Genomic DNA, 27,037 nt, shown 5'->3' on the forward strand with positions numbered 1-27,037 from the left:
ATCTTTGATATTAAGAAAGAAATATAAATGTTTAATTTTATTAATTTTATATATTACTATAATCACATTCAAAAATGAATCTAATACAATTTTTAAAATGTACATTATTATCTTACAATCATTATTAACCCTACGAGTTTTAAATATGTAATAGTTGTGTGTTTTCTACTCTAATAAATGCTCATTATATTTGGTGCGAACTAAAATAGTTAGTCGTAATAAATCCTTAAACTATATCAACTAAAACGGGCAAGAATTTATGATATTTGTACAATTTTTCATCTCTCCGCTATTAAATAACACCAAAATATAATCGAAAAAAAGAATTAATAGAAAAATTAACAACATACTTTTCACAGCAAATTTTTTTTCTTAAGAAAAAGAAAAGGAACTTAATTTTTAATGAAAGCTCTTATTTAAATCGGTTTCCATTGTACTTTAACTCGTTGGTCATCAGGTGCCATTCCAAAAGGTTTTGTGTTATCTCCAGCTACGTAATCATTTACTTGGTAATCCAACAACGTTTGATACCCATAAACATCACTCCCTAATTGTTGCGTTAACGGATTCGTATTCGATGTTAATATACCAGCGAAATGTCGATCTTTTGCCATTTTTAAAACTTCTTCTTCCATATAATGCATAATTGCAACATTTTCTTTCGGCGTTAAACTGGAATGAGTTCCCATCATAAACGAATGAAGGATTTTGCCTTTACCAGGAGGAAGATTATTATCTCTATAAAGATAAAGAAATTTAAATTTTATTAACAATTTGATAAATAACGCAATTAAATTAAAAAGCAAAGTAGTATCCATATATGTTTGAAATTTTTGAGCTTTAAAAATTTATTTTTTGGCGAATCTTTGTGGAAATACCACCAATTATTAATTAAAGTATCCTCTTTTTAATACAACAAGCCGTTTTGAAAAATCGCTTTTAGTTTTTGAGAAATAAATTTTTGAAGTGATCGACAATTTTTTTGAATTTTGCAATTTTCGCCGATTAAGTTTTAAAAATTCGTATAAAATACACTTCTTGGAATATGAGTATGAAAATTTCCCAAAGTGTTAATAAAAGTGTCCTCTTTCCAATGAACAAATCCGTTTTGAAAAATAACTTTTAGTTTTTGAGAAAACAATATTTGAAATTTTGATAAAATTTTCGATGTTGCAATTTTCATCGATAACTTTCAAAATTTGCTATAAAATTTATTTTTTGGAGGATCGTTGTGGAAATATCACCAATTATTAATTAAATTATCCCCTTTTTAATGCAAAAAGGCGTTTTGAAAAATCACTTTTAGTTCTTGAGAAAAACATTTTTGAAATTAACAATTTTTTGGAATTTTGCAATTTTCGCCGATTAAGTTTTAAAAATTCGTATAAAATCCAGTTCTTGGTATATGAGTATGAAAATTTTCCAAAGTGTTAATAAAAGTGTCCTCTTTCCAATGAACCAACCCGTTTTGAAAAATAACTTTTATTTTTTGAGAAAACAATATTTGAAGGTTTGATAAAAATTTCGAGGTTGCAATTTTCATCAATAATTTTCAAAATTCGCTATAATATTTATTTTTTGGAGGATCCTTCTGGAAATATCACCAATTATTAATTAAAGTATCCTCTTTTTAATGCAACAAGCCGTTTTGAAAAATCGCTTTTAGTTTTTAAGAAATAAATTTTTGAAGTGATCGACAATTTTTTTGAATTTTGCAATTTTCGCCGATTAAGTTTTAAAAATTCGTATAAAATCAACTTCTTGGAATATGAGTATGAAAATCTCCCAAAGTGTTAATAAAGGTGTCCTCTTTCCAATAAACCAACCCGTTTTGAAAAATAACTTTCAGTTTTTGAGAAAACAATATTTGAAGTTTTGATAAAATTTTCGATGTTGCAATTTTGATTGATAACTTTAAAAATTCGCTATAAAATTTATTTCTTGGAGGATCCTTGTGGAAATATCGCCAATTATTAATTATAGTATCCTCTTTTTAATGCAACAAGCCGTTTTGAAAAATCGCTTTTAGTTTTTGAGAAATAAATTTTTGAAATGTTCGACAATTTTTTCGAAATTTGCAATTTTCGCCGATTAAGTTTTAAAAATTCGTATAAAATCCAGTTCTTGGAATATAAGTGTGAAAATTTCCCAACGTGTTAATAAAAGTGTCCTCTTTCCAATGAACAAACCCGTTTTGAAAAATAACTTTTAGTTTTTGAGAAAACAATATTAGAAGTTTGGATAAAATTTTCGATGTTGCAATTTTCATCGATAATTTTCAAAATTCGCTATAAAATTAATTTTTTGGAGGATCCTTGTGGAAATATCACCAATTATTAATTAAATTATCCTCTTTTTAATGCAACAAGCCGTTTTGAAAAATCGCTTTTAGTTTTTGAGAAATACATTTTTGAAATGATCGACAATTTTTTTGAATTTTGTAATTTTCGCCGATTAAGTTTTAAAAATTCGTATAAAATCCACTTCTTGGAATATGAGTATGAAAATTTCCCAAAGTGTTAATAAAGGTGTCCTCTTTCCAATGAACCAACCCATTTTGAAAAATAACTTTTAGTTTTTGAGAAAACAATATTTGAAGTTTTGATAAAATTTTCGATGTTACAATTTTCATCGATAACTTTCAAAATTTGCTATAAAATTTATTTCTTGAAGGATTCTTGTGCAAATATCACCAATTATTAATTAAAGTATCCTCTTTTTAATGCAACAAGCCGTTTTGAAAAATCGCTTTTAGTTTTTGAGAAATACATTTTTGAAGTGATCGACAATTTTGTTGAATTTTGTAATTTTCGCCGATTAAGTTTTAAAAATTCGTATAAAATCCACTTCTTGGAATATGAGTATGAAAATCTCCCAAAGTGTTAATAAAGATGTCCTCTTTCCAATGAACCAACCCGTTTTGAGAAATAACTTTTAGTTTTTGAGAAAACAATATTTGAAATTTTGATAAAATTTTCGATGTTGCAATTTTCATCGATAACTTTCAAAATTTGCTATAAAATTTATTTTTTGGAGGATCGTTGTGGAAATATCACCAATTATTAATTAAATTATCCTCTTTTTAATGCAAAAAGGCGTTTTGAAAAATCACTTTTAGTTCTTGAGAAAAAAATTTTTGAAATTAACAATTTTTTTGAATTTTGCAATTTTCGCCGATTTAGTTTTAAAAATTCGTATAAAATCCAGTTCTTGGTATATGAGTATGAAAATTTTCCAAAGTGTTAATAAAAGTGTCCTCTTTCCAATGAACCAACCCGTTTTGAAAAATAATTTTTAGTTTTTGAGAAAACAATATTTGAAGTTTTGATCAAATTTTCGATGTTGCAATTTTCATCGATAACTTTCAAAATTCGCTATAAAATTAATTTCTTGAAGAATCCTCGTGGAAATATCACTAATTATTAATTACAGTATCCTCTTTTTAATGCAAAAAGCCGTTTTGAAAAACTACTTTTAGTTCTTGAGAAATAAATTTTTTAAAATTATCAAAAATTTTTTCGAATTTTGCAATTTTTGCTGATTAAGTTTTAAAAATTCGTATAAAATCAACTTCTTGGAATATGAGTATGAAAATTTCCCAAAGTGTTAATAAAAGTGTCCTCTTTCCAATGAACCAACCCGTTTTGAGAAATAACTTTTAGTTTTTGAGAAAACAATATTTGAAGTTTTGATAACATTTTCGAGGTTGCAATTTTCATCGATAACTTTCAAAATTCGCTATAAAATTTATTTCTTGGAAGGTCCTTCTGGAAATATCGCCAATTATTAATTAAAGTATCCTCTTTTTAATGCAACAAGCCGTTTTGAAAAATCGCTTTTAGTTTTTGAGAAATAAATTTTTGAAGTGATCGATAATTTTTTTGAATTTTGCAATTTTCGCCGATTAACTTTTAAAAATTCGTATAAAATCCACTTCTTGGAATATGAGTATGAAAATTTCCCAAAGTGTTAATAAAAGTGTCCTCTTTCCAATGAACTAACCCGTTTTGAGAAATAACTGTTAGTTTTTGAGAAAACAATATTTGAAGTTTTGAAAAAATTTTCGATGTTGCAATTTTGATCGATAACTTTCAAAATTCGCTATAAAATTTATTTATGGGAGAATCCTTGTGGAAATATCACCAATTATTAATTATAGTATCCTCTTTTTAATGCAAAAAGCCGTTTTGAAAATCACTTTTAGTTTTTGAGAAATAAATTTTTGAAATTAACGACAATTTTTTCGAATTTTGCAATTTTCGCCGATTAAGTTTTAAAAATTCGTATAAAATCGATTTCTTGGAATATGAGTATGAAAATTTCCCAAAGTGTTAATAAAAGTATCCTCTTTCCAATGAACCAACCCGTTTTGAAAAACAACTTTTAGTTTTTGAGAAAACAATATTTGAAGTTTTGATAACATTTTCGATGTTGCAATTTTCATCGATAATTTTCAAAATTCGCTATAAAATTAATTTCTTGAAGGATCCTTGTGGAAATATCACTAATTATTAATTACAGTATCCTCTTTTTAATGCAACAAGCCGTTTTGAAAAACTACTTTTAGTTCTTGAGAAATAAATTTTTTAAAAATTATAGAAAATTTTTTAGAATTTTGCAATTTTTGCCGATTAAGTTTTAAAAATTCGTATAAAATCAACTTCTTGGAATATGAGTATGAAGATGTCCCAAAGTGTTAATAAAGGTGCCCTCTTTCCAATGAACAAATCCGTTTTGAAAAATAACTTTTAGTTTTTGAGAAAACAATATTTGAAGTTTTGATAAAATTTTCGAAGTTGCAATTTTCATCGATAACTTGCAAAATTCGCTATAAAATTTATTTTTTGGAGGATGCTTGTGGAAATATCGCCAATTATTAATTAAAGAATCCTCTTTTTAGAGTTGCTTCGTTAGTTAAATCAGCATCAAAAAGTTTATTTTGTATCTTGGATCCAAATAATGCTGGATAAAAGGATATCCGGTCGAAGGTGATGCCGAATATCCGTTTTTTTTTGCAAAATCACTATCCGTTTCATCACTACTTTAACACGAACAAGATGAGAAAGCTTAGGCAGAAATTATTTAATTACTAACCTTATTGGACCTTCAATAAACTCTAAGAATTCAAAAACAACGGTTAATTTTGACGTAATATTTACTTCCGGTTCATCCCTAGCATCAAAATTGAGAGCGACACCTTCGCACTTCCCATTTTCATTTTTAGCGACGAATGAAAGATTTTTTTCTAATAAAGGTTCCCACATTGCATTTATTAATTCCGTATAATCCATCGTTGAAAGATCCGGCATTAACCACTGTTCCAAATCAGCTTTTTGATAAAAACTAGTTGTGATCATACTGTAAATAGAATAAAATTGAAATAATTTATTTCTTTATGCTAACAAAACATACTCAATAACAGCCGATTTGTGTTCGTCTTTTAAATTTTCCATTGTGTAATTTGGTGGTTTGATATTAACAGAAGTTTCATGGGTTTTTGTCATACGTTCGAGGATTTCCCCAAAATCCATTGCCGCGATAAAATCTCCAATACCTTAAATTAAAAGATTAAAAATTAATTCGCTACATAATTAAAAATAAATTATCTTACTGATGTGATATCCTTTTTCAGTTAAAGCGGTTATAGTAAAAATGGAGTTTAATGAATTTCCACCGATTTCGTAAAAATTGGCGTTAACACTAATAGCCGATCTCGCAGATCTATTTAAAACGTTAGCGACAGTTTCAAAGAGTGCTTTAGCTTCGTCGATTTTATCCGTTGGGACACCTTCGAAATTAATATCGACTTGAAAACAAGTATCGTCGTTGTTATTAACGGTTTCATAACTTTTTAATAAAGCTTGCCTATCAACTTTTCCATTAACCAATAAGGGAATTACATCCAAAATAATTACTTGGGGGATCATATAAGAAGCGAGCTTTTTTCTTAAACTTTCTTCAATTTGGTTTTCGCTAACTAAAGCGTTTGATGTTACGAAAGCTAGAAGTGCTTGATTAATTTCACCGGGTTTATAACAAAGCACCACTCCTTTTTCAATTTCGTCAAGTGAGTTTACAGCTTTTTCAACTTCGGCAAGATCCACGCGGTGTCCACGAATTTTGACTTGAGAATCAGTTCTTCCGTCGTATAAAATCGTTCCTTTTTCAATTTTACCAAAATCCCCGGTTCGGTAAAGTCGTGCAAAAGTCGGATCGATAGCTAAAGGATTTTCAATAAACTTTTCGGGATCTCTTCCGTTTACGTAACCTGACGCCAAATTTAAGCCGGAAACAAAAATTTCACCAACATCCCCAGCTTTAACAGGCCTATAATTTGAATCCAAAAGGTAAATAATGGTGTTATCTAAAGGTAATCCAATTGGAACTTTTTCTTGATGTTCTAGCTGCTTTAATCCTTCGATTATATGAAAAGTAACGTCTCCCATTATTTCAGTACTTCCGTAAAAGTTTAACAGTTTGTGTTCGTTTTCGGGGAAGTGGTGGTAAAATTCTTTAGCTAAAGAAACCACAAGAGTTTCTCCTGAGCATATCCAAAGTCGTAAATGTTTTAATGCTCCGTGTTTTTTCTAAAATTAAATTGAAATCTTTTTAAAAACAGGTTGAAGAAAGTTGATTCTAATTTTACTTCAATAAAAATGTATACAGGTTGTCCCGTTAAGCGTACGGAGCGGCTGTATCTCAACAACGGTAAGGCCTAGAGGTTTGGGAAAAAAATCCTTATAAGTAAAGTGGGCAAGAGAAATAGCTGGAAATTAGTTTGAAGTTCGTAATTCGACCGCTAGGGGACGTAACTGCCATAGAGAAACATAAAATTCCTGCTATCTCAGAAATTTGGACGATGAGCTATAACGTTGACAACATCATTTAGTAGCTTGGATAATACCGCATCGCTTTTGTTTTGCGATATTTCTCATATCTGTCATAATAAGGGAGGGGGAAGCCAATGCGTTTTCAAATGTTTACATTTTAATATCTCCTGGACCATTCAACCAATTTGAATATTTTTAGTCTTGTTTGAAAGAGCATTTCATGCTCTTTTAAAAGATATTTTCAGTAAGACCGCTTGGTTTAAAACAAATAAGCTAGAGGGCGTTATCTGCAGCGGTTACATATTTTTGTGATTTTTGAAAAAAAGTTAAATGGAACGGTACTATTTACTTCACAGACCGTTAATCACCATAAAATTTGCTAAATATTAGTGAAAACCGCATCTCGATATCTCCATTCATTCTCGAATTATAAAAGAAAATGTTAAAAATTCGTATATCTTAATCGGATCAAGTTACCTTAGGAAACAAATAAGAGAGAACAAACATTTTATTATCTAGAACCTTCCTTCACACTTTATCCAAACTTAGAACTGCTTCAAAACTACTTTTGAAGCGTGTTGAAAAGCCAACGGATCAATGAAATATCAACAATGATAATAAAACAAAATAAACCAAAACACTTAGAATAACTTAAATTTTTGGCGAGGGAAAGTGAGGGAGAGGGAGGCGGAAGAGATTAGAGGGGTGAGACAAGAGGGTGAAGTTTGGAAATATATAAACAAAATAAGGAAAGTACGAGAGGAAATAACCAGTGAAATACAAATGACGGAGTGGAGAGATTACTTCAAGGGTCTGCTGGAGGGGGAAGAGGAGAGGCGGGTAGAGGAGGTAGATACAGGGGGGCGGAGAGGAGAGGAGATGGCCGGGGAACAAATGGAGGCGGCGTTGGGGGGACTAAAGAGGGGGAAGGCTCCAGGGGAGGACGGGGTCCAGAATGAGGCATGGCTGGAGGCAACGGGAGAAGTGAGGGGAAAGTTGTTGGAAGCGCTGAACAAAGTTTGGGAAGGGGAAGGGTTTCCGAATGGATGGAGGACGGCGATAATAAGCCCCTTGTACAAGAAGGGAGTGAAGGGAGTAGTGGAAAGTTATAGGGGAATTAGCTTAATGGACTCGGTGTACAAGATATATGCGAAGGTGCTGCTACAGAGGTTGGAGGAAGAGATGGAAGAGAAAGGGATCTTACCGGACGGACAGGCAGGATTTAGAAAGGGAAGGGGCGCGATAGATAACGTGTACATATTGAAGCACTTGGTGGATAAAGAGCTGGAAGGGAAGGGAGGGAAGCTTTACGCCCTATTCATAGATCTAAAGGCAGCGTTTGATAAGGTGAATAGAGGGAAGTTATGGGAGGAGATGAGGAGAAGAGGGATTACTGGTGGGACAATAAACAGGGTGAGGGAGATATATGCAGAGACGATAGCTAGGGTAAAGGTGGGGGACGAGTTGACGGATAGGTTCGGGACAACGAGGGGTTTGAGGCAGGGATGTCCACTCAGTCCCGCTCTGTTTGCCTTGTATACCGCAGACATGGAAGACAGATTGACCGGTGGGCAGATGGGAGGTGAGGTTGTAGGGAGGAGGAAGGTGCATTCACTGGCTTACGCGGACGATTTGGTGGTAGTGGCGAGAGAGGCGAAGGAGATGAAGGCGATGATGCGGAGTTTGGAGAGTTATTTTAGGGGGAAGGCTCTGGAGGTGAATGTAGGAAAGACAAAGGTTATGAAGTTCTGTAAAGGGGGTAGAAGGAAGAGCGAAGACTGGAGTTGGGAAGGGAAGGAGATAGAGGAGGTGAGGGAGTACACATATTTGGGGTACAGCTTTAGAGAGGACAACAAGGAAGGCGCGCATGTGAGGGCAATGGCAAAGAAGGCGAATAAGGTGATGGGGCAGGTCTGGGGGTGGGGAGAGAGATTATTTGGAAGGGATATGGGAAAAAGAAAGATGATATTCGAGTGCTTGATTAGAAGTGTTATGATGTACGGGGCGGAGCTTTGGGGGTGGAAACAGCAAGGGCTGTTGGAAGGCGTACAGGCTAGGTATTGGAGATGGGTTTTGGGGTTGGCAAAAGAGACGCCGGAGTACATAGTCAGAGAAGAGGTGAAGGTTGATAAGTTAAGAGTGGAGGCGGGTAAAAGGGCGGTACGTTTTGAGGAGAGGGTTGAAGGGAGGTCTCAATGTAAAATTTTGGGGGAGTGCTGGAAAGAGATTAAGGCAGGGAAAGGGGGTTATGGGCAACGAGGGAGGGAGGAATATTTCAGAAGGGTGGGGTACTCAGTGAAAGCGGTAGATGATAGAAGGAGGGAAGGGATTGAGATGTGGAAAGAGCTGGAGAGCAGGGATAGAGATGTATAGAGGCAAGAAAGAAGGGGGCAGATAAGGGAGAGCAGGTACAACCCTAAGTACGAGGAAATAATAACGGAGGGATTGCCGAAGTACCTGTCGGTGGAGGGGGATGAGGAGGGGAAGAGGATGGTGGCAAGATTCAGATGCGGCAATGAGGAAAGAGCGAATAGGTATTGGATGAGAGATGATGAGAGGGGTTGTAGGCTATGTGGGGGGGGAGTGGGAGTCGTTGGAGCACCTACTGAGGGAGTGTGACGAGCTAAGAGAGGAGGTGATCGGCTGGAAGCAGGTGCTGGGGGAGGGGGCAGAGGGAAGAGAATGGATGAGGGAGGTGGTGGCGACAAGGCAGCGTAGGGAGATGCGGAGAGGAGATGGGGAGGGGTAGGATAGGAAATAAAATGTATTGTATTGTAATGTGATATATGTAATTGTAGTATTGTTAAAATTTAATTGTTTGGGGAATGTATTGCTGATATGGTAGCAATAAACTTAATTAATTAACTTAAATTTTTGGCAAAAATAACTCACTAATGTGCGAAATGCCTTTCATAAACCTCGATGTATTTATTTAATCTAGTTTCGACGAAAAAAAAAGCGCTGCTTAAGTCTCAGCCCTGGACACGTTTCTACTGGTATTTAGTGTTTTGTCATATTTTCCCTGGTAATTGGTTTTTCTTGAAAAGTCAGGTCGTTTAGTCTACCCAATAGATAAAGGGGTGAAAGCAGTGTGGGTTTTGCTCGAACCAAGAATGCATATTATGCAAGTTTACATCAGCTTGTGGACAGATGCTTCATGCATCCATAGCATTTGTGATAAAAGGTTTGGATTTGCCCAAATCATATTTAAAAGTCAATGGTAATAGTTCAGTCTGTTATCATAATCGGTATCTGTTAAGGCCTGATGTAAAACAACGTGGTGGAGATATTATTCTCTTGAGAACTCTTGTGGACAATTATTTTCGGAGTTCCCAGATTATGTGGGATCACATTGTGCACCAATGTGATTTACGAATTCATAGAGATGTCTGAATGGGCTACACGTTGCCAGTTTTCCGTAATCGCTAAGTCAATCTTAAAAACACTTCTAGAGAAAAATGTCTTTCTTTGTCGTAATTGCATTGCACATTTTTGCCATACAGTTGTATCGTATTCGAAACATTGAAAATAAATCATCATACGCTCTATCATACGCTTCTGCGTTAGTAAATGACATGTTTACAGTTACCATGGTTATGTGATTTGTTTTCCTCGATAAGGTAACTGGATCCGATTGATGGCACTCGAGTTTTTAACATTTTCTTCTATAACTCGAGAACGGGTGGCGATATCGAGATGCGGTTTTCACTAAAATTTAGCAAATTTTAAGGTGACTAAGGGTCTCTGAAGTAAATAGTATCGTTCCATTTAACTTTTCTTCAAAAATCACAAAAATATGTAATCGCTGCAGATAACGTCCTCTAGCTCATTTGTTTTAAAGCAGACGGTCTTACTGAAAATATCTTTAAAAAGAGCATAAAATGCTCTTTCAAACAACACCGAAAATATTCAAATCGGTTGAATGGTCTAGGAGATATTAAAATGTAAACATATGAAAACGCATTGGCCTCCCCCTCCCTTATTATGACAGATATGAGAAATATCGCAAAACAAAAGTGATGCGGTATTATCCAAGCTATTAAATGATGTTGTCAAAGTTATAGCTCATCGTCTAAGTTTCTGAGATAGCGGGAACTTTATGTTTCTCAATGGCAGTTACGCCCCCTAGCGGTCGAATTACGAACTTCAAAATAATTTCCAGCTATTTCTCTTGGTCACTTTGCTTATAAGGATCTTTTTCCCAAACCTCTAAGCCTTACCGTTCTAGAAATACAGCCGCTCCGTACGCTTAACGGGACACCCTGTATATATTCTTAAATCTTTATATCATTTAATGATCTAAAACTAGAATTAACAAGTGATTTAACCCGAAAGTTTTTAATTCCATATCTAATGTTACTTTTAGTTTTAATTCAATTAACACCGGCCGTGAAAGCCTTCGTACTTATAATTATTTGTTATACCTGCGATTTTAAGTACATCAATAGAGACCTCAGAAGTGAAGGCACAAGGACTAACCTTTCTATCTGTAAACAGAGAAACGGGAAGTTAGTTAAATGGGAGGCGTGAAGATTGTTACGTTACACGTTGTAATTGGCGTCATTATTGAAAAAAATTGTATTATTGAAAATTGAAGGTCGTCGTTTAGATGAGTTTTTATTATTTTTTGTGTTATTAAGTTGTAAATTAAATTTTTTTTTAATTAGAATCATGAATATTAATTAGTTTTTAAAAAGAGATTTAGTCCAGTTAAATTAAGATAACCTTTACCAATATGCAATTTATCAATATTAATTAACTATGTCACGGCACAAGTATCTAATCAATATTTAAATTATTTTGCTCGAGCTAAACTGACCGTAATATTCGTAAGTATGTAATTGCAAAATAGGTTGACTTTCACCTGTTGGTCGTTGTTGCGTGTGGTCAGGAAAACGCGAATTACGACAGAACACGAGAGATGAATGGAAAATTACATCTCCGAACGAAATCCCGATATACTTTCCTTTTTTTATACTTTTCATCACGATCAAATTTAAATATTTTTTCACTCACCTTGTACTTATCAAGAAGGGTAACCAGTTTTTCTGGATCTTGTGTTATTGTTTTTTTGACCACCAAAATAGACATTCCATTTATGAGAGGACCCCATATTTCAGAGACGCTATCCACAAAAGTTAAAGCCGTCTTAAAAACTCCCACTTTTTCTGACTGGCTGTACGGAAACGTTTTAAATTGCCAATAAAGTCGATTTAAAATAATATTATGTGGTAAACGAACACCTGAAAAAATATAAAAGATCATTTATTTAACATCGCCATTAACCGATGCAACCTCGGCTTAATTAATCAAAAGACTCCACATGATAAAGCCGAGGCCAAAGTGCTGCAATATGATAACCACATTCACATCCACATTGAGGTAGATATGAAATTAATCGTTAAACCTCGGTCACAAGTAAGCTCTGTTTAGACCCACTTTTACTACCTCCTGATAAATTTATCCGATAGATAAATCCAGTTCTTAGCCAATGAGAGCGCTTAAAACCGGCGTAACCATGGCAACTATCCTCTAGATAGGTTATCAGGAGGATGGTAAAAGTGGGCCTTAGGGTCGGTTGTACCAACTCCCGATAAATTTATCCGATAGATAAATTGGCGCACTTAGGCCCACTACTACCACTCATAGTTAAAGTCTCTGATAGCTTAAAAATTGGTTACTACCACGGTATTTATCTTATAGATACCGCTATCCAAAAGATAACATTTGAAATATCTGTAATCCGTGCTGATAACTAAGGGATAACTGCGGATACCTAACCTCAAATAGGATTTATACTGACGTATAAAATTCGAGCGTTTTACTATTTCAGTTAAAATAAAAAAAGTAATATAAACTTAAATAAAAAACTATTAATAATTAACATTAGATAAAGTCATCGTGGATAATTTCTTCGATATTGGAGATGAAGAACAAATTTTTGAAGAAATCAATGATAATAAGGAGTAGAGTTGACCATTTAAATATTCATTGAGAATTCATTTGAATTTCATCAAATTCATCAAAATTTTAGTAATAATGCTGTACCTCCGTCAAACCGTTTGTTGTTGACTCTTCGGTTTTATACAATAGGTAACATGTTGCGATCCATAGCATATTTTGCAGGAGTGAGTGTACAATTGGCATCTTCAGTCGTTCATCATGTTAGTTGTGCCATTATTGTATACCATCACATTTTAACATACAATAATACGAGTATACATACTTTTTGCTTTCCTTGCCATGTAACTTCATCACTTTTTTTGTTTTCTATTACGTTTTTATGTTTGATAACAAATTCAAGAAGATGTTCGCATTCTTCTTTGATGAAATTGGTGGTTTGTCGCCTTTTCTCAGTCTCCATTTCCAAATTTTAATTTTAAGGTTACAACAGGTTAGAATATCGTCAAAATACCTAATAGTAGATCTTTTGACCACCTTTTGACATTTTTTGAGTCCTTGGTTATCTCAAGGATTTATTAACTATGAGATAAATGGAGGTGGTAGTACGCACGACCCTATTATTTACGAGATAAATTGTATCTTATAGATAGCTTAACTGACAGATAGCATTGGTTTGGTAGTAACGGGCCTTAGCCAATGAGAGCGCTTAAAACTGCTGTATCCATGGTAATTATCCGTTAGATAGTTTATCGGGAGGTGGTACAACCGGCCCTTAATCAGTTAAAAGATCTACAACTTTAGTTGAGACAGACGAGTTCGCTTGAGGGCGAGGCTCGATAATATGATGACTAGGTTCAGGTCCATATAACTTTTAATATGTGAATGCAGTAACCATAGTTATGAAACTACTATGCACTTGCACTGCTCAACTTTTGCTTGAAAAAGGTGACGTCAATGAAAATATACCACAGTCTAACGCTGAATAACAACTAAAACTAGAACTAACACTAGACCGAGAACGAGAAACATTCGGATTTAGCCGCACGTCTCTAAAGATGGCTAAATCCGAATGATTCTAGTTCTAGGTCTTGTGTTAGTTCTAGTAATAGTGCTAGTGCAAAACTAGAACTAACACCAGACCGAGAACGAGAAACATTCGGATTTAACCGCACGTCTCTCAAGACGGCTAAACCCGAATGATGGTGTGTCCCAGACAGTACGTCGCGCCTTCATTTTACCTACATAAAGAAATAAGGCGCGACGTCCTGTCTATGACGCACCATCTGTTCCGATTGGACAGAACCCCCGTCACCCCGCAGAGCTTATTTCTGCTTCTCTTTAATTTGTAATTACATTAAATCGCTCTTAAAAAATTAAGGAGCTCTAATTTTGAAAAACTGGCAACGGAATCCGACAATCGACATTATTTGACATATTTTGGTCAAATCCGCGAGGAAATCCACCCGGCCGTTTTCGACATAACGGCGTCTTACTAAACCGCGATTTTCCGCGAAACTGTATGGAATATCGAAAAAATAAAATATACCACTCATTAAGAACACATCAGGCTACCACCTGTTCAAAATTCAAATTTTTTCGTACGATAGTTTTCGAGAAAAAAAATCGCAAAGTTGCTGGCACTCTAAAAAATTGGGTACTTTTTTCATTTAACTCGCGAGAAAAAGAAAACCGTGAATCCAAAAATTTTCAAATTGACATATGTTACGTAGAAATGTTCAGTGATTACAGCAAATTTTGTCGCAATTTTTTTTATCGAGCGGTTGCGAAAATATCGATCTCTAAAGTAGTGTTGGTGTAAAACTAGAACTAACACTAGACTTACAACTAGAAAGTATCTATGAATGTTTCTAGTTCTAGGTCTAGTGTTAGTTCTAGTTTTAGTGCCATAAAAAAATGCAACATAGTGATATCTTATGCTAACTAGCGCTACCACTCACTAAAATTAACATTAGACTTAGAACTAGAAACATTCGGATTTAGCCGCACGTCTCTAAAGATGGCTAAATCCGAATGATTCTAGTTCTAGGTCTTGTGTTAGTTCTAGTAATAGAACCTAGAACCACAATCATTCGGATTTAACCGCACGTCTCTCAATACGGCTAAACCCGAATGATGGTGTGTCCCAGACAGTACGTCGCGCCTTCATTTTACCTACATAAAGAAATAAGGCGCGACGTCCTGTCTATGACGCACCATCTGTTCCGATTGGACAGAACCCTCACTACTAGAAAGTATCTATGAATGAGTCTAGTTCTAGGTCTAGTGTTAGTACCAGTTTTAGTGCCATAAAAAATGCAACATAGTGATATCTTATGCTAAATAGCGCTACCTACCACTGTTACTAAAAGTTAAAAAAAAAGTTACTAAAACTGTTACTAACATTAGACTTAGAACTAGAAAAATTGCATCTTAATTGAAATTGACACATTTAGCATATACCTTTAGGAATTCCAGTACTTCCAGATGTATACAAAACAATAGCCAAATCATCTCTAGCATGTCTTAAACAATCCTGACATTTAAGATTATCCCCCGACAAAATTTCTCCTCGTTCAATTAAATTGTTATAAGAAATCTTTTTCGGGTTAACAAAATAATCGGAATCGTTTTCATAAACAATTAGAAACGGTTTAGCTTCTCTGCAGATGTGTTCGATTCTAGGGCCGGGAAAACTTGGATCAATCGGTAAATAGGCAGCCCCAGATTTCCATATTCCAAGTAAAACGGCCACTAAATTATCCGAAGGCACCATACTAACAGCAACGATATAATCTCCGTCATTGTTAGATGGCAAATTTTCAGCTTTTACGCTTCTTATAATTGCTCTTGCGATTTTATTAGATTTTTCGTTTAATTCTTTGTAGGATGTTTTACGATCTTCAAAAATTAAAGCCGTATCATCAACTTTTTGAGCAACAGCTTCGAATAAACGGTGTATTGAATTTGGTTTTAATGGTCTTGTTGGACCTCTTATGATGGATAAGTTGGGTATTGAACCCATTATCTGAAACAAAAAAAAATAATGATTAATAAAATATTATATGTAACAGAGGATTTTATTTTTATGTACATATTTCGTTGACCTATCTGCGATTTTTATAGTTTGTTAAATAATGAAATTGCCATATACATAGAATGGATGTTGCATAACAGCGTAATAAAGTAAAGAAAGGTATATTTTTGACTTGCAACGAAGGTCGCGTTTGTTATTATTACTTTCGCTTTTTTTTTATGATCCTAAGTTGCAATCATCTTTTAGAGGTTTAAACATTTTACATTAGGAAGGTTTAATGTCATCATATCAAATAGTGAAAATCCGTTCTCGTAGACGAAGAAGTAAAGTTGAATGTATCTAATTAAGGAAACCGGTGACCTTTATGGGAGTTAATTAATTTTTCGTGCTCGTTTCCAAATGGGCTAAATGCAATACCATTGGCCTTCTTATAAAATACGGTCGGTTAGTTTTTTTTTGTTAAATCGAGTAAGGTTACTTCCGGACGCTACATGTTGAGTAGTATTTAGAAATCCTAAAAAGCGAGCCAATCCCTAATGATTTTACAAAAGAAAAATATAACCTTAAAGAATTTGTTACTATTACTATAAACAATCAATATAAAAATGAAGGTCTAAATACAAAGTGTTGAAATTAAATAAAAGGTATCAATAACATGTTAGTGTATGTAAATGATCTTACACTTTTTAACACTTAAACAAGTCATTATATCCATATTTACAATTCGATTATGTTAATTAAGATTGATTATTAAACCTTATAAAGTAAGTTATGAAACTTCAACATTTTTTTAATATACAGGGTGTTCATTTCAAAACTTCCCACCTCAATTTCTGTAAATCCGGAAGTTTAAAAAGAAAATCGCTGAAATAGGTAAAGAATAAAACCAATTTATGCAAAAATTGACTCACTCACTTCAACCCCCCGCCGCTAGAAACTTAAAAATCTTAAATGGAAAGGGATACCTCATTTTAAAGGTCTTTTAAGGTACTACATGTTAGTATTTATTTTTTTTGAATTGATCGATTCGTTTTCGAAATTTCCCGCTTTAATTAATATTAAAAAGTTTAATCGCCTTCTTAAAAGCAAGAATAATTAATCTTTTATTATTAATTTACAACATTAAATTACCATGTTCGTTTTTACAACCTTTATTATTTCGGAGCAATCCGAAATCTTTGATATTTAGGTTATTTTGACAATGATATACCTATAGTTTGTTTTTTTTTTCTATAATACTTGTCAATGTAAATTTTTTAGGGTTTCTGTTTGTATTATTTAGAACTCTTATAAAATTTATGTTGTTTTCCTGATTTTTATTAAAATTATAAGTAACTAAATAGTTGAGGTTAAAATACTAATACGATTTTAACGAAGTACATATTTATTGTAAAAACGTGCTACAAAGTAATTAAATAGAACAAAATACCTTTGCTAGGTAAATAAATGACAAATAAACACCCCACAACACTTTTTATGCACCTTTTCTTTTTGAATAACGAAAGCTCAAACGTCAGTGTGACATATCTATTTCAAAACATGATAAAACAAAACCCCCTGTTAATTTTACCAACTTTACAACAATTTGACAGGTATTATAGAAAAAAATACGTTGGCTAGCTTGCCTGGCGTCTGTCAGAGATATTTAGAAAAAACGATTTGTTTCATTTTTCTTTTCTTTTAGGTTTATTTGGTTATTACTTAAACAATTTTTAACTGCTTGAAACGTTCTATTTTATTTTCAGTTATTTAATTATGTACAAAAACTTTTTGCAGAGAAAATCAACTTAATAATTGTTCAAAGTGTATTTTCAAAAACTTCCCTTTGAATTCCACGGCAAGCTGCAGTAATTCTCTGACGAAGTTCTTCTAAATTTTGAGGTTGAGGGGTAAATACAACAGACTTTAAATTACCCCATAAAAAAAAGTCTAATGGCGTCAAATCTTGTGATCCATCTGTTTGGAAACGTATTATCTAACCACTGTCGTACTGGGAGAACATAGTCTTGTTGAAAATGTAATTCATTCTCATCAAGTAAGGCATTTTCTTCTCTATCCAACTGATTCTCGAGAGCTTCCGTAATTAGTGGATTGATAGTATTTTCTAACATATCCAAGTACACTTCGCCGTTTAAATTTCCATCGATAAACACTTGGTCTCCCAAAATGCCGGCCCATACATTAACTTTTTCAGGATATTGTGTATGCCCTTCTACAGTCAGATGAGGGTTTTCATTACTCCAATATCTGCAGTTATGTTTATTTACAAATCCATTTAAAGAAAAAGTGCATTCATCACTAAAGCAGATATTTTTCACAAAAACGTTGTTATTATTAATAATATAATAATAATAATAATAATAATAATGTTTATTAATCGGATAAGATATAATATATGTACAAATAGAAAAAATTATAAAAAGGCAGTTCCGATTAAAGAGGGTCATGTCAGGTCGACCAAGTGACCAAGGCCCCTTTGTCGCACTGTTTTTCAATGACCCTCAGCAAAATAATAAGACAAAAATTGAAAAATAAAATTTAAATGAAATCAAGCCTCAAAACTTAAAATACCCAATAAGAAGCATACTTACATATAACAAGCATACATATATAAATCTCAATCTCTGTCAGCCCCCAATCCTCCCCCCGGCTATGAAACCATTTCAAAATAAACAAAGAAGAAGAGTGCTCAGTCAACTTGCCGCTCACTTAAATAAGCCCTAACCCTTGCCTTAAAGGAAATCAGAGAAAGACTCTTGAAGGAATCAGGCAGCCAATTGTATAAGTTAGGCATACAATACGTAAAGCTGCGTTTGAAAATTTCTAAGCGGTGGTGAGGTATCGTTAGCGTATGCTTATGCCTAATATTAATATTATGGATATCTGTGCGAAATCTAATTTTATCATAGAGGTAAGGCGGATTTTTGTGTAAGATAATTTTGTGGTAGAGACATAAGCAGTGAAGAGTCCTTCGCCGTGTCATGCTCAACCAACCAGCCCATGCCAGCGTATGTGATATGCGCTCCCTTCTACGGATACCATATATAAATCGCAGACAAGAGTTTTGTAACTTTTGAATTTTAGCAGTGTGAACGCTGTCAAGGCAGGAGTGATATATTACGTCACCGTAATTGAAGATGGACAACACCAAGGCATCACACAGATGCGTTCTAAGATTCTGGTTCAAAATGTATCTGTTGTTGTAAAGCAACCTTAATGTAGAGTAAGCTCGCCGTAGAAGGAATAATAGTGGTCACTTCTTCACAAAACTGTATTCTCCTGTCAAAATCGTCTTCAGTTAGCTCTTGATGTATTTTCAATTTACATATAAGGATGGAATTTGTGAAGTTTTACAACTTTATGAACAGAACCCAAGGATATACCAGTTGCACGAGATACCTGACGCAATGAAGTATTGGGGTTGATACCGAAATGACCCAACACTTCCAGTTGAGCGGTTTCATTCAAAACTCTCGACTCATTATGTTTTATGTTGGCAACGGACCCAGTCTGAGTGAATTTCTTCATGATCTGGATGCCTTTCATTAAAAACTGCGGCAGTTCGTCGAGCACATTCATTTTGGGATCCGTACATTAATACAATTTCAATCCTTTCCTGCAAACTGTAAACCATTATTGCTGTTTTATTTAAATAACTTTGTTAAGTGGATAACACAAAGTTGTTTAAGTAATAACCAAATTGCACTTTTATTTTATTCTTTTCTCGCACTGTGAGCCTGCCTATAACTCGTTTATAGAAAGAGAAAATTTTCGTCTCTTTTTTCCTTTTCCATTCGAGTCAAGATCTCAGATGTTACTTCCAGAGACTACCAGAATTTAAAAAACCATTTCCATAACATTCATAACCTGGCAGAATCAAGAGAATATTTCCACAAACTGACAGTATTAAGTAAAATAGTGTCAGAAGCTGATAAAATTCGGCAAAATACTTCCAGAGTTCGGAAAAATTACGCAAAACTTACAGGATTAAGTGGAATTTTCTCAAAAGTAGATAGAGTCAAGCAAAATACTTGCAAAAGTTGACAGAATTGGGTGAAGCACTTCCAGAAGCTGTCAGAATTAAGCAAAATGCTTCCAGAGATTTCCTGAACTTAACGAAGTATTTCATTATATTCATTACTTTATTCTATGCAATAAAAATTTATACGACAGTCAATTATGTAGTATCTAAGGAACATTATGTAACCGTAATTTTAAGCAGAAATAATAATATGTGAAGAAGCAGCAACAAAATACTTCCAGTTGCTGACAGAATTAAATAAAATGTTTTTCGAATATAACAAAAATAAATAAATTGACCCAGAAGCTGAGTTATGCTAAATATGTTCAAAAGCTAAAAAAATAAAGCCAACAATTTCAGTATGGTGACAAAATACTACAAAATACGTCCAGAGGTTCTGAACGCGTGAAGACAAATCCATGATATTTGCGGAGCATAAAGGTTTACTGTAGACGAGTTTATTTATCGAGTTTCGAGTTGTTCCGTCGCGGCATTGTTGATTGAGCCGCTCTTCCAAGTGGAACATTTCGTCGCTATGGAGACCAAAGTGGATGGAAAATACCGGTCTTTTTAGTGTGGTGTGAGGAACCACATTGTTATCGTACTCTGTGCGCAATGGATGGGCGATCGCGTTACTTAAGCGAGTTTGAGCGAGGAATGTTTGAGGGTATGCACATTGAGGGTGTATCGTTCTGTGAAATTGCGCGTCGTCTCGACCGGTCGTGTGAGTCCTCCTCAAGGCAACTTGGAGCTATTTGGCCACCGGCAGAGGAAGGCGCACTCACTACGCGAACTATACGGCGGCGTTTGGTAAATAGTGGACTGCGCGTGCGTCGTGCGAAACAGCGGATTCCAGTAACATCCGAGCACCGCAGCATACGTCACGAACGGGTCAACGCTAGGCATTAGTGGGTTGCCGAGTAGAGGAACATTTTGTTTTCCGACGAATCAAGATTCGAATTGAGCATTGGTGATGCGCGAATTTTAGTTCGTCGGAGACGTGGTGATCGTCTACTCGAGCAGTGCGTGCAAGAATGCCCTATCCGCCGACAACCGAGTATTATGGTTTGGGGTGCTATTACACATGGTGGACGTATACGTCTGCTGCGTGTATAGCAGACCATGACGGGTCAACGATACGTAGATGAGGTGCTACGGTCCGTTGTGCTTCCCTACGTTCGGCGGCTCCCAGGTCTGCTATACATGCACAACAACGTACGACAGCACATCGGGCGTGTTGTACACGTATACGAATGCTTCCATGGCTAGCTCGGTTTCCGCATCTGAATCCGATCAAACATGTTTGGGAAATGACTGGTCGCAGACTTCTACGTTATCCGGCTTCCTCGGTTAACGTTGAGGAGCTATGGAGGCGAGTTGAGGTGGCATGGTTGGCCATCCCTCTTGCTACAATACAGCGACTTATTGACTCCATGCCACGTCGTGTGCCGATGGTACGCGAAGCTCACGGGGGATACTCTCACTATTGATGTTTCTCCTCCCAGCAGAGTTGTGCCGCTCTCCATGTAAGAGTAAGTTACACTACTGTAGTACTATTTCCATACCAAACTTTATTGCGCTAGACACACGCGTTCAGATTATACAGGGTGTGCTCGTGAATTATTTCCAACAGTGTACTTTCAATAAAATTTAGTTTAATTCATAATTATACGTGTTTAGTTTTCTTAAATATTTCCGATTGCTCCGAAATAATAAAGCGAATCGATCAATTTAAAAAAAATAATTACTAACATGTAGTACCTTAAAAGACCTTTAAAATGAGGTATCCCTTTCCATTTAAGATTTTTAAGGGGTTGGTTTCTGGCGGCGGGGGGTTGAAGTGAGTGAGTCAATTTTTGCATAAATTGGTTTTATTCTTTACCTATTTCAGCGATTTTCTTTTTAAACTTTCAGATTTACAGAAATTGAGGTGGAAAGTTTTGAAATGAACACCCTTTATATGTAAAGACATGTATAACGATACGAATTAATCCTAATAATAATAAAACATTTAATTTATAAATGAAAGGTAGTAAATCCTGTTTACCGGTTCATTAATTATTGGATTACTTGCTGTTATTCAAAATAGAACGTCCAGTTGCAAAACTGATTCGATTGCAAAACGGAGAGATCGACGAGTTCCGAAGGGTATCACAGCTGTTGGTGCTGTTGCTGCTTAAAGTATTTCCAGTTTCCGTTCTGTTCGAGTAACGACTTCTAAAAGCGTAAAAATCGGAAAACCTTGAGGAACAGTTTCGTTGCCCAATCCGCAATTACGTTTTTAATTCGACCTCTCCTTATAATATCGAAATCATTCTCATTTAATAACATCGTCGCTCAATCAAACCAAAAAAAAATAAATAAATAAAATCACCTTTTCATCCAGTCACAACACAATACTATTTCGAAATGTAACCGAAAAACATTCATCTGCTGCGCGTACTTTTCGCTTTTTATTACTTACTTAATGCGTTTTTAATTGGTTTCAATTCGCGTTTAATGTAAGAAACGTTAAGTATTAAAATTATAACCTTCTTCAATAATATTTATGATTCTTATTGTTGTTTTGTGAGAATGTTATTTGTGTATTTTATGATGTTATGTTATTGTAATGTAGAGGTAATAAAAAAACATGTAAATTTTGATATTTAATTAATGCAGAACGAGATTGTGTCTGTGATTAAGATTACTTTTTTCTTCGATTCATTTGGCATAAATTTAAAAGTTTATAATCACGTAAACCCATTAACAAGACATTTGTAAAACATGGCCATACAACAACAAAATCTGTAAACTTTAGAACAATTTGTATATTAAATTTACTATGGTCTGATGACCTAATTAAGATATCTTAATAGAATTTAATGCGACTGGTTTTGTTACTAGCAACATTTGAAAGAAAAAACATCACATATTTGGAGGGATGGTGAGTTGTGTGAAGAAAATGAAAACGATAAGAGAATTACTATATAGGTGATGATCAGAAAAAGGCTGTCCTCAATAAGAAATTCCTCAATAACATTAATTATAAAAGAATATAAAACTTAATAAGAAATCCTGGAAAATATTTAAAATTGTTGCTGTTTTCTTTCAAGTGAATACAATTGTTTGGTTGGCTTTAAAAATTCTTCACGAAACGAGTCTCCATAAAATCTTAAAAAGCGCGGAAATTAAAATTAGCAATAGAAAGTTTAAGATAGATTAATAGGAAAGGATTTCAATGAAGAATTTCAATCCTTTCAACTTAAACAACGAAGACTCTTATTTAGTAATAACCATACGAATTGAAATACCTTCTTTTCGCAATTCATTCCACTTAGCCATACCATTTTTAGATCTTTAAATGTGTGTTATTTCATGAATTTGTGATTTTATGAATTTCTTAATATGCCGTCTTGTTTATAAAATAAAATTTATGAAATAGTTATTATTTACTTACCTATTTTCTTATAAGCAGCAAAAGTAAACAAAGAATAACCACTTGGTGAATCTCTAAAATCTCAGCAAACACAACTTTTATAAGTAAAAATCTTTATGCTTCTTTTTGTAGTAAAAAAATACCGAACACACCGCAGGAAATTTGTAGTTGCGAACGCCACGGAATTACCTGCGAGTTACAGGGTCGGTTGAACTGGGTTCACTCAATTTATCACGAAATGATAGGAAGAAGTACTTCAGCAACTTGGTGGGGATATGCGGAAAATTAACAATTTCGCAGGGGACGCTGTTATAAGGAGAAACGTTTTTATATGAAGGAAAGAGAAATTATATTATTACAGTGTTGAAAGAGCGAGATGGAACAATTCGACATAAATTCTGTGGGTCCCCCCACTTGATAATGACCGCTTCTTCGTGGGGATACTCCATACTCTGAACGAAAGTTTGGATGAACTAACAGTGCAAATTCGAAGCATGCGATCTTCCGCAAAACATGCGATAAGTATTTAATGGGGATTCCTACTGTTATTATTTTTCATCCTGGGGAAAACACGGTTGTGGTGTGCGTATTCAGAAGGCGATTTCTGGGAATTCGCTACTGTTGTGGTGATAGTAGAGTGTTTATTTCATCAGCTCATTACTCATTTCAGTTTCCGATAACTGGATAATTGAGTTCTAGAAATGTAGGTGTTCTTTTCGTGTCTTTGAAAGTGATTCAGAATATGTATAAAAAAATATAAAATGATCTTATCGAAAACTAGTTAGGTTACTAATTTTATAAAATGTTAGAATAAATTAAATTAGTCTCGACCATCTTTTCTAGCAGACCTAAACTGATCTAATACCACCGCTATCGTGTGATGTCTTTTACAGCTTTTCTACGCTCCCTGAATCCAAATGGATTCTTCGGGAGTAAAATTCTTTCAGTAATGCGGTTTTCCACGAGTCTGGGAAGGAGTTCCATTTTGTCCTTCGATAAAGCAATACTTATTTATTGCATTAATTTTTTATTATCATATATGCCACCTAACAATGACTCAATTTACTTGGCATGCATCTAATAAAAATGCAAACCACATCCGTTAGATTTTCCAAGTTTTTTTGATTTAAAGCATTTATCTCATAATAAATGACTTCTTCACTTCTTGTTTTTTCATAGGTGTGGAAACTGGAATCTTAAGTAACTTCGGAGAATTTTAAATTGTTTATAATGGTAATTGAAAAAAAAAAAAAACAGATTGGTGATGTGGTTTCTTTTATAAACGGTGTTTTTGAATTTATGTAGTGTTTTTTATTAATCGCAATTAGTTTGTGCTTTTTATTAAATATCTCAAAAACTAAAAGATATTTTGAAATTCCGTTTCATCCATTGGAAAGCTAATACAGGGTGTTCCGGTGACTCGGGGCATAAAATTAACGCAAAAATGATGACGATTCGTGAAAAAAAATTATTATAAAAGTCTTCAAATGGTCAAGATATATATATAAATAATAATATTTTCAATACCATTTATGGTAGAGCGTTGAAATTTGCTACAGGGTAAACAAATATCAAGCAAAATCATTGAACTAATGTTGACTTTGATCGGGCGGCGGCAACCATGCTATACAGGCTGTCCCTAAAATTTGTTTCTTCAGAACTTTTTTGTTCGCTCGTAACCCTACATTTATTTTCGTACTTTTTAATAGAAAATTTATTTTAGAAACTATTATCCCTCTTTGAAAATTTTGATAACATTGACCGTTTTCAAGTTATACGCGAAAATATTAAGCTTCGATTTCAATGGTAACACTAAAAAACAAAAATCTTCGAAAAAGTCACGGTTGGCCATGGCAATTAAAAAAAACAAATTGAGCTGTCAACTTGCTTATGTCGTTTAACCCTTTGTGTCCCAAGCAGTCAAAAATGATTAAACTTTGTGATAAAATTAAAACGCTATCAAAATACACTACGTAGAGGCCTTTGCAATCAATTTTAGCAAAATATGCAACCTCCCAAGCATTAGAATATATTTTCTAATTTAAAAATTCCTGGAAGCCGTTTATTGAAATTAAGGAATGAAACTTATTCTAAATTATAGCTCAAAGCTTTTTCTTTACAATGATGTATAATAATTGTAGGGTTGGATTGGAAAAATATTGAGAAAAAAAATGTTGAAGCAAAACTTACATTTTCGTATAACCTAAAAGTGTCAGAAAAGATGCTAATTTAAAAATTCCTGGAAGCCGCATTTATTGAAATTAAGGAATGAGACTTATTCTAAATTAAAGCTCAATGCTTTCTCTTTAAAATGATGTATAATAATTGTTGGGTTGGATTGGAAAAATTTTAAGAAAAAAAATGTGAAACAAAACTTACATTTTCGTATAACCTAAAAGTGTCAAAAAAGATGCTAATTTAAAAATTCCTGGAAGCCGTATTTATTGAAATTAAGGAATGAGACTTATTCTAAATTAAAGCTCAAATCTTTGTCTTTACAATGATGTATAATAATTGTTGGGTTGGATTGGGAAAATATTGAGAAAAAAAATGTTGAAACAAAACTTACATTTTCGTATAACCTAAAAGTGTCAAAAAAGATGCTAATTTAAAAATTCCTGGAAGCCGTATTTATTTAAATTAAGGAATGAGGCTTATTCTAAATTAAAGCTCAAAGCTTTCTCTTTACAATGATGTATAATAATTGTTGGGTTGGATTGGAAAAATATTGAGAAAAAAAATGTTGAAACAAAACTTACATTTTCGTATAACCTAAAAGTGTCAAAAAAGATGCTAATTTAAAAATTCCTGGAAGCCGTATTTATTGAAATTAAGGAATGAGACTTATTCTAAATTAAAGCTCAAATCTTTGTCTTTACAATAATGTATAATAATTGTTGGGTTGGATTGGGAAAATATTGAGAAAAAAAATGTTGAAACAAAACTTACATTTTCGTATAACCTAAAAGTGTCAAAAAAGATGCTAATTTAAAAATTCCTGGAAGCCGTATTTATTGAAATTAAGGAATGAGACTTATTCTAAATTAAAGCTCAAATCTTTGTCTTTACAATAATGTATAATAATTGTTGGGTTGGATTGGGAAAATATTGAGAAAGAAAATGTTGAAACAAAACTTACATTTTCGTATAACCTAAAAGTGTCAAAAAAGATGCTAATTTAAAAATTCCTGGAAGCCGTATTTATTGAAATTAAGGAATGACACTTATTCTAAATTAAAGCTCAAAGCATTCTTTTTACAACGATGTATAATAATTGTTGGGTTGGATTGTAAAAATATTGAGAAAAAAAATGTTGAAACAAAACTTACATTTTCGTATAACCTAAAAGTATCAAAAAAGATGCTAATTTAAAAATTCCTGGAAGCCGTATTTATTGAAATTAAGGAATGCGGCTTATTCTAAATTAAAGCTCAAATCTTTCTCTTTACAATGATGTATAATAATTGTTGGGTTGGATTGTAAAAATATTGAGAAAAAAAATGTTGAAACAAAACTTACATTTTCGTATAACCTAAAAGTATCAAAAAAGATGCTAATTTAAAAATTCCTGGAAGCCGTATTTATTTAAATTAAGGAATGAGGCTTATTCTAAATTAAAGCTCAAAGCTTTCTCTTTACAATGATGTATAATAATTGTTGGGTTGGATTGGAAAAATATTGAGAAAAAAAATGTTGAAACAAAACTTACATTTTCGTATAACCTAAAAGTGTCAAAAAAGATGCTAATTTAAAAATTCCTGGAAGCCGTATTTATTGAAATTAAGGAATGAGACTTATTCTAAATTAAAGCTCAAATCTTTGTCTTTACA

The 27,037-nt window shown here is 33.6% G+C and overlaps 1 protein-coding gene across 1 annotated transcript; it reads right to left on the reverse strand.

The window, feature by feature from the left end:
* Window positions 1–30: 30 nt before the first annotated feature.
* LOC111422609 (nonribosomal peptide synthetase ebony) lies at window positions 31–23,427 on the reverse strand. The gene is made up of 8 exons (XM_023055814.2): window positions 23,229–23,427; window positions 15,195–15,759; window positions 11,847–12,073; window positions 11,255–11,317; window positions 5,612–6,587; window positions 5,413–5,554; window positions 5,095–5,358; window positions 31–738 (listed from the first exon to the last, which is right to left on the reverse strand). Exons 2-8 carry the CDS (start codon window positions 15,754–15,756, stop codon window positions 417–419), a joined length of 2,556 nt encoding a protein of 851 aa, XP_022911582.1. The 5' UTR covers window positions 15,757–15,759; window positions 23,229–23,427; the 3' UTR covers window positions 31–416.
* Window positions 23,428–27,037: the final 3,610 nt, after the last annotated feature.

This window comes from Onthophagus taurus, chromosome 2 (assembly GCF_036711975.1).
Source record: "Onthophagus taurus isolate NC chromosome 2, IU_Otau_3.0, whole genome shotgun sequence".
NCBI classification, from domain to species: domain Eukaryota; kingdom Metazoa; phylum Arthropoda; class Insecta; order Coleoptera; family Scarabaeidae; genus Onthophagus; species Onthophagus taurus.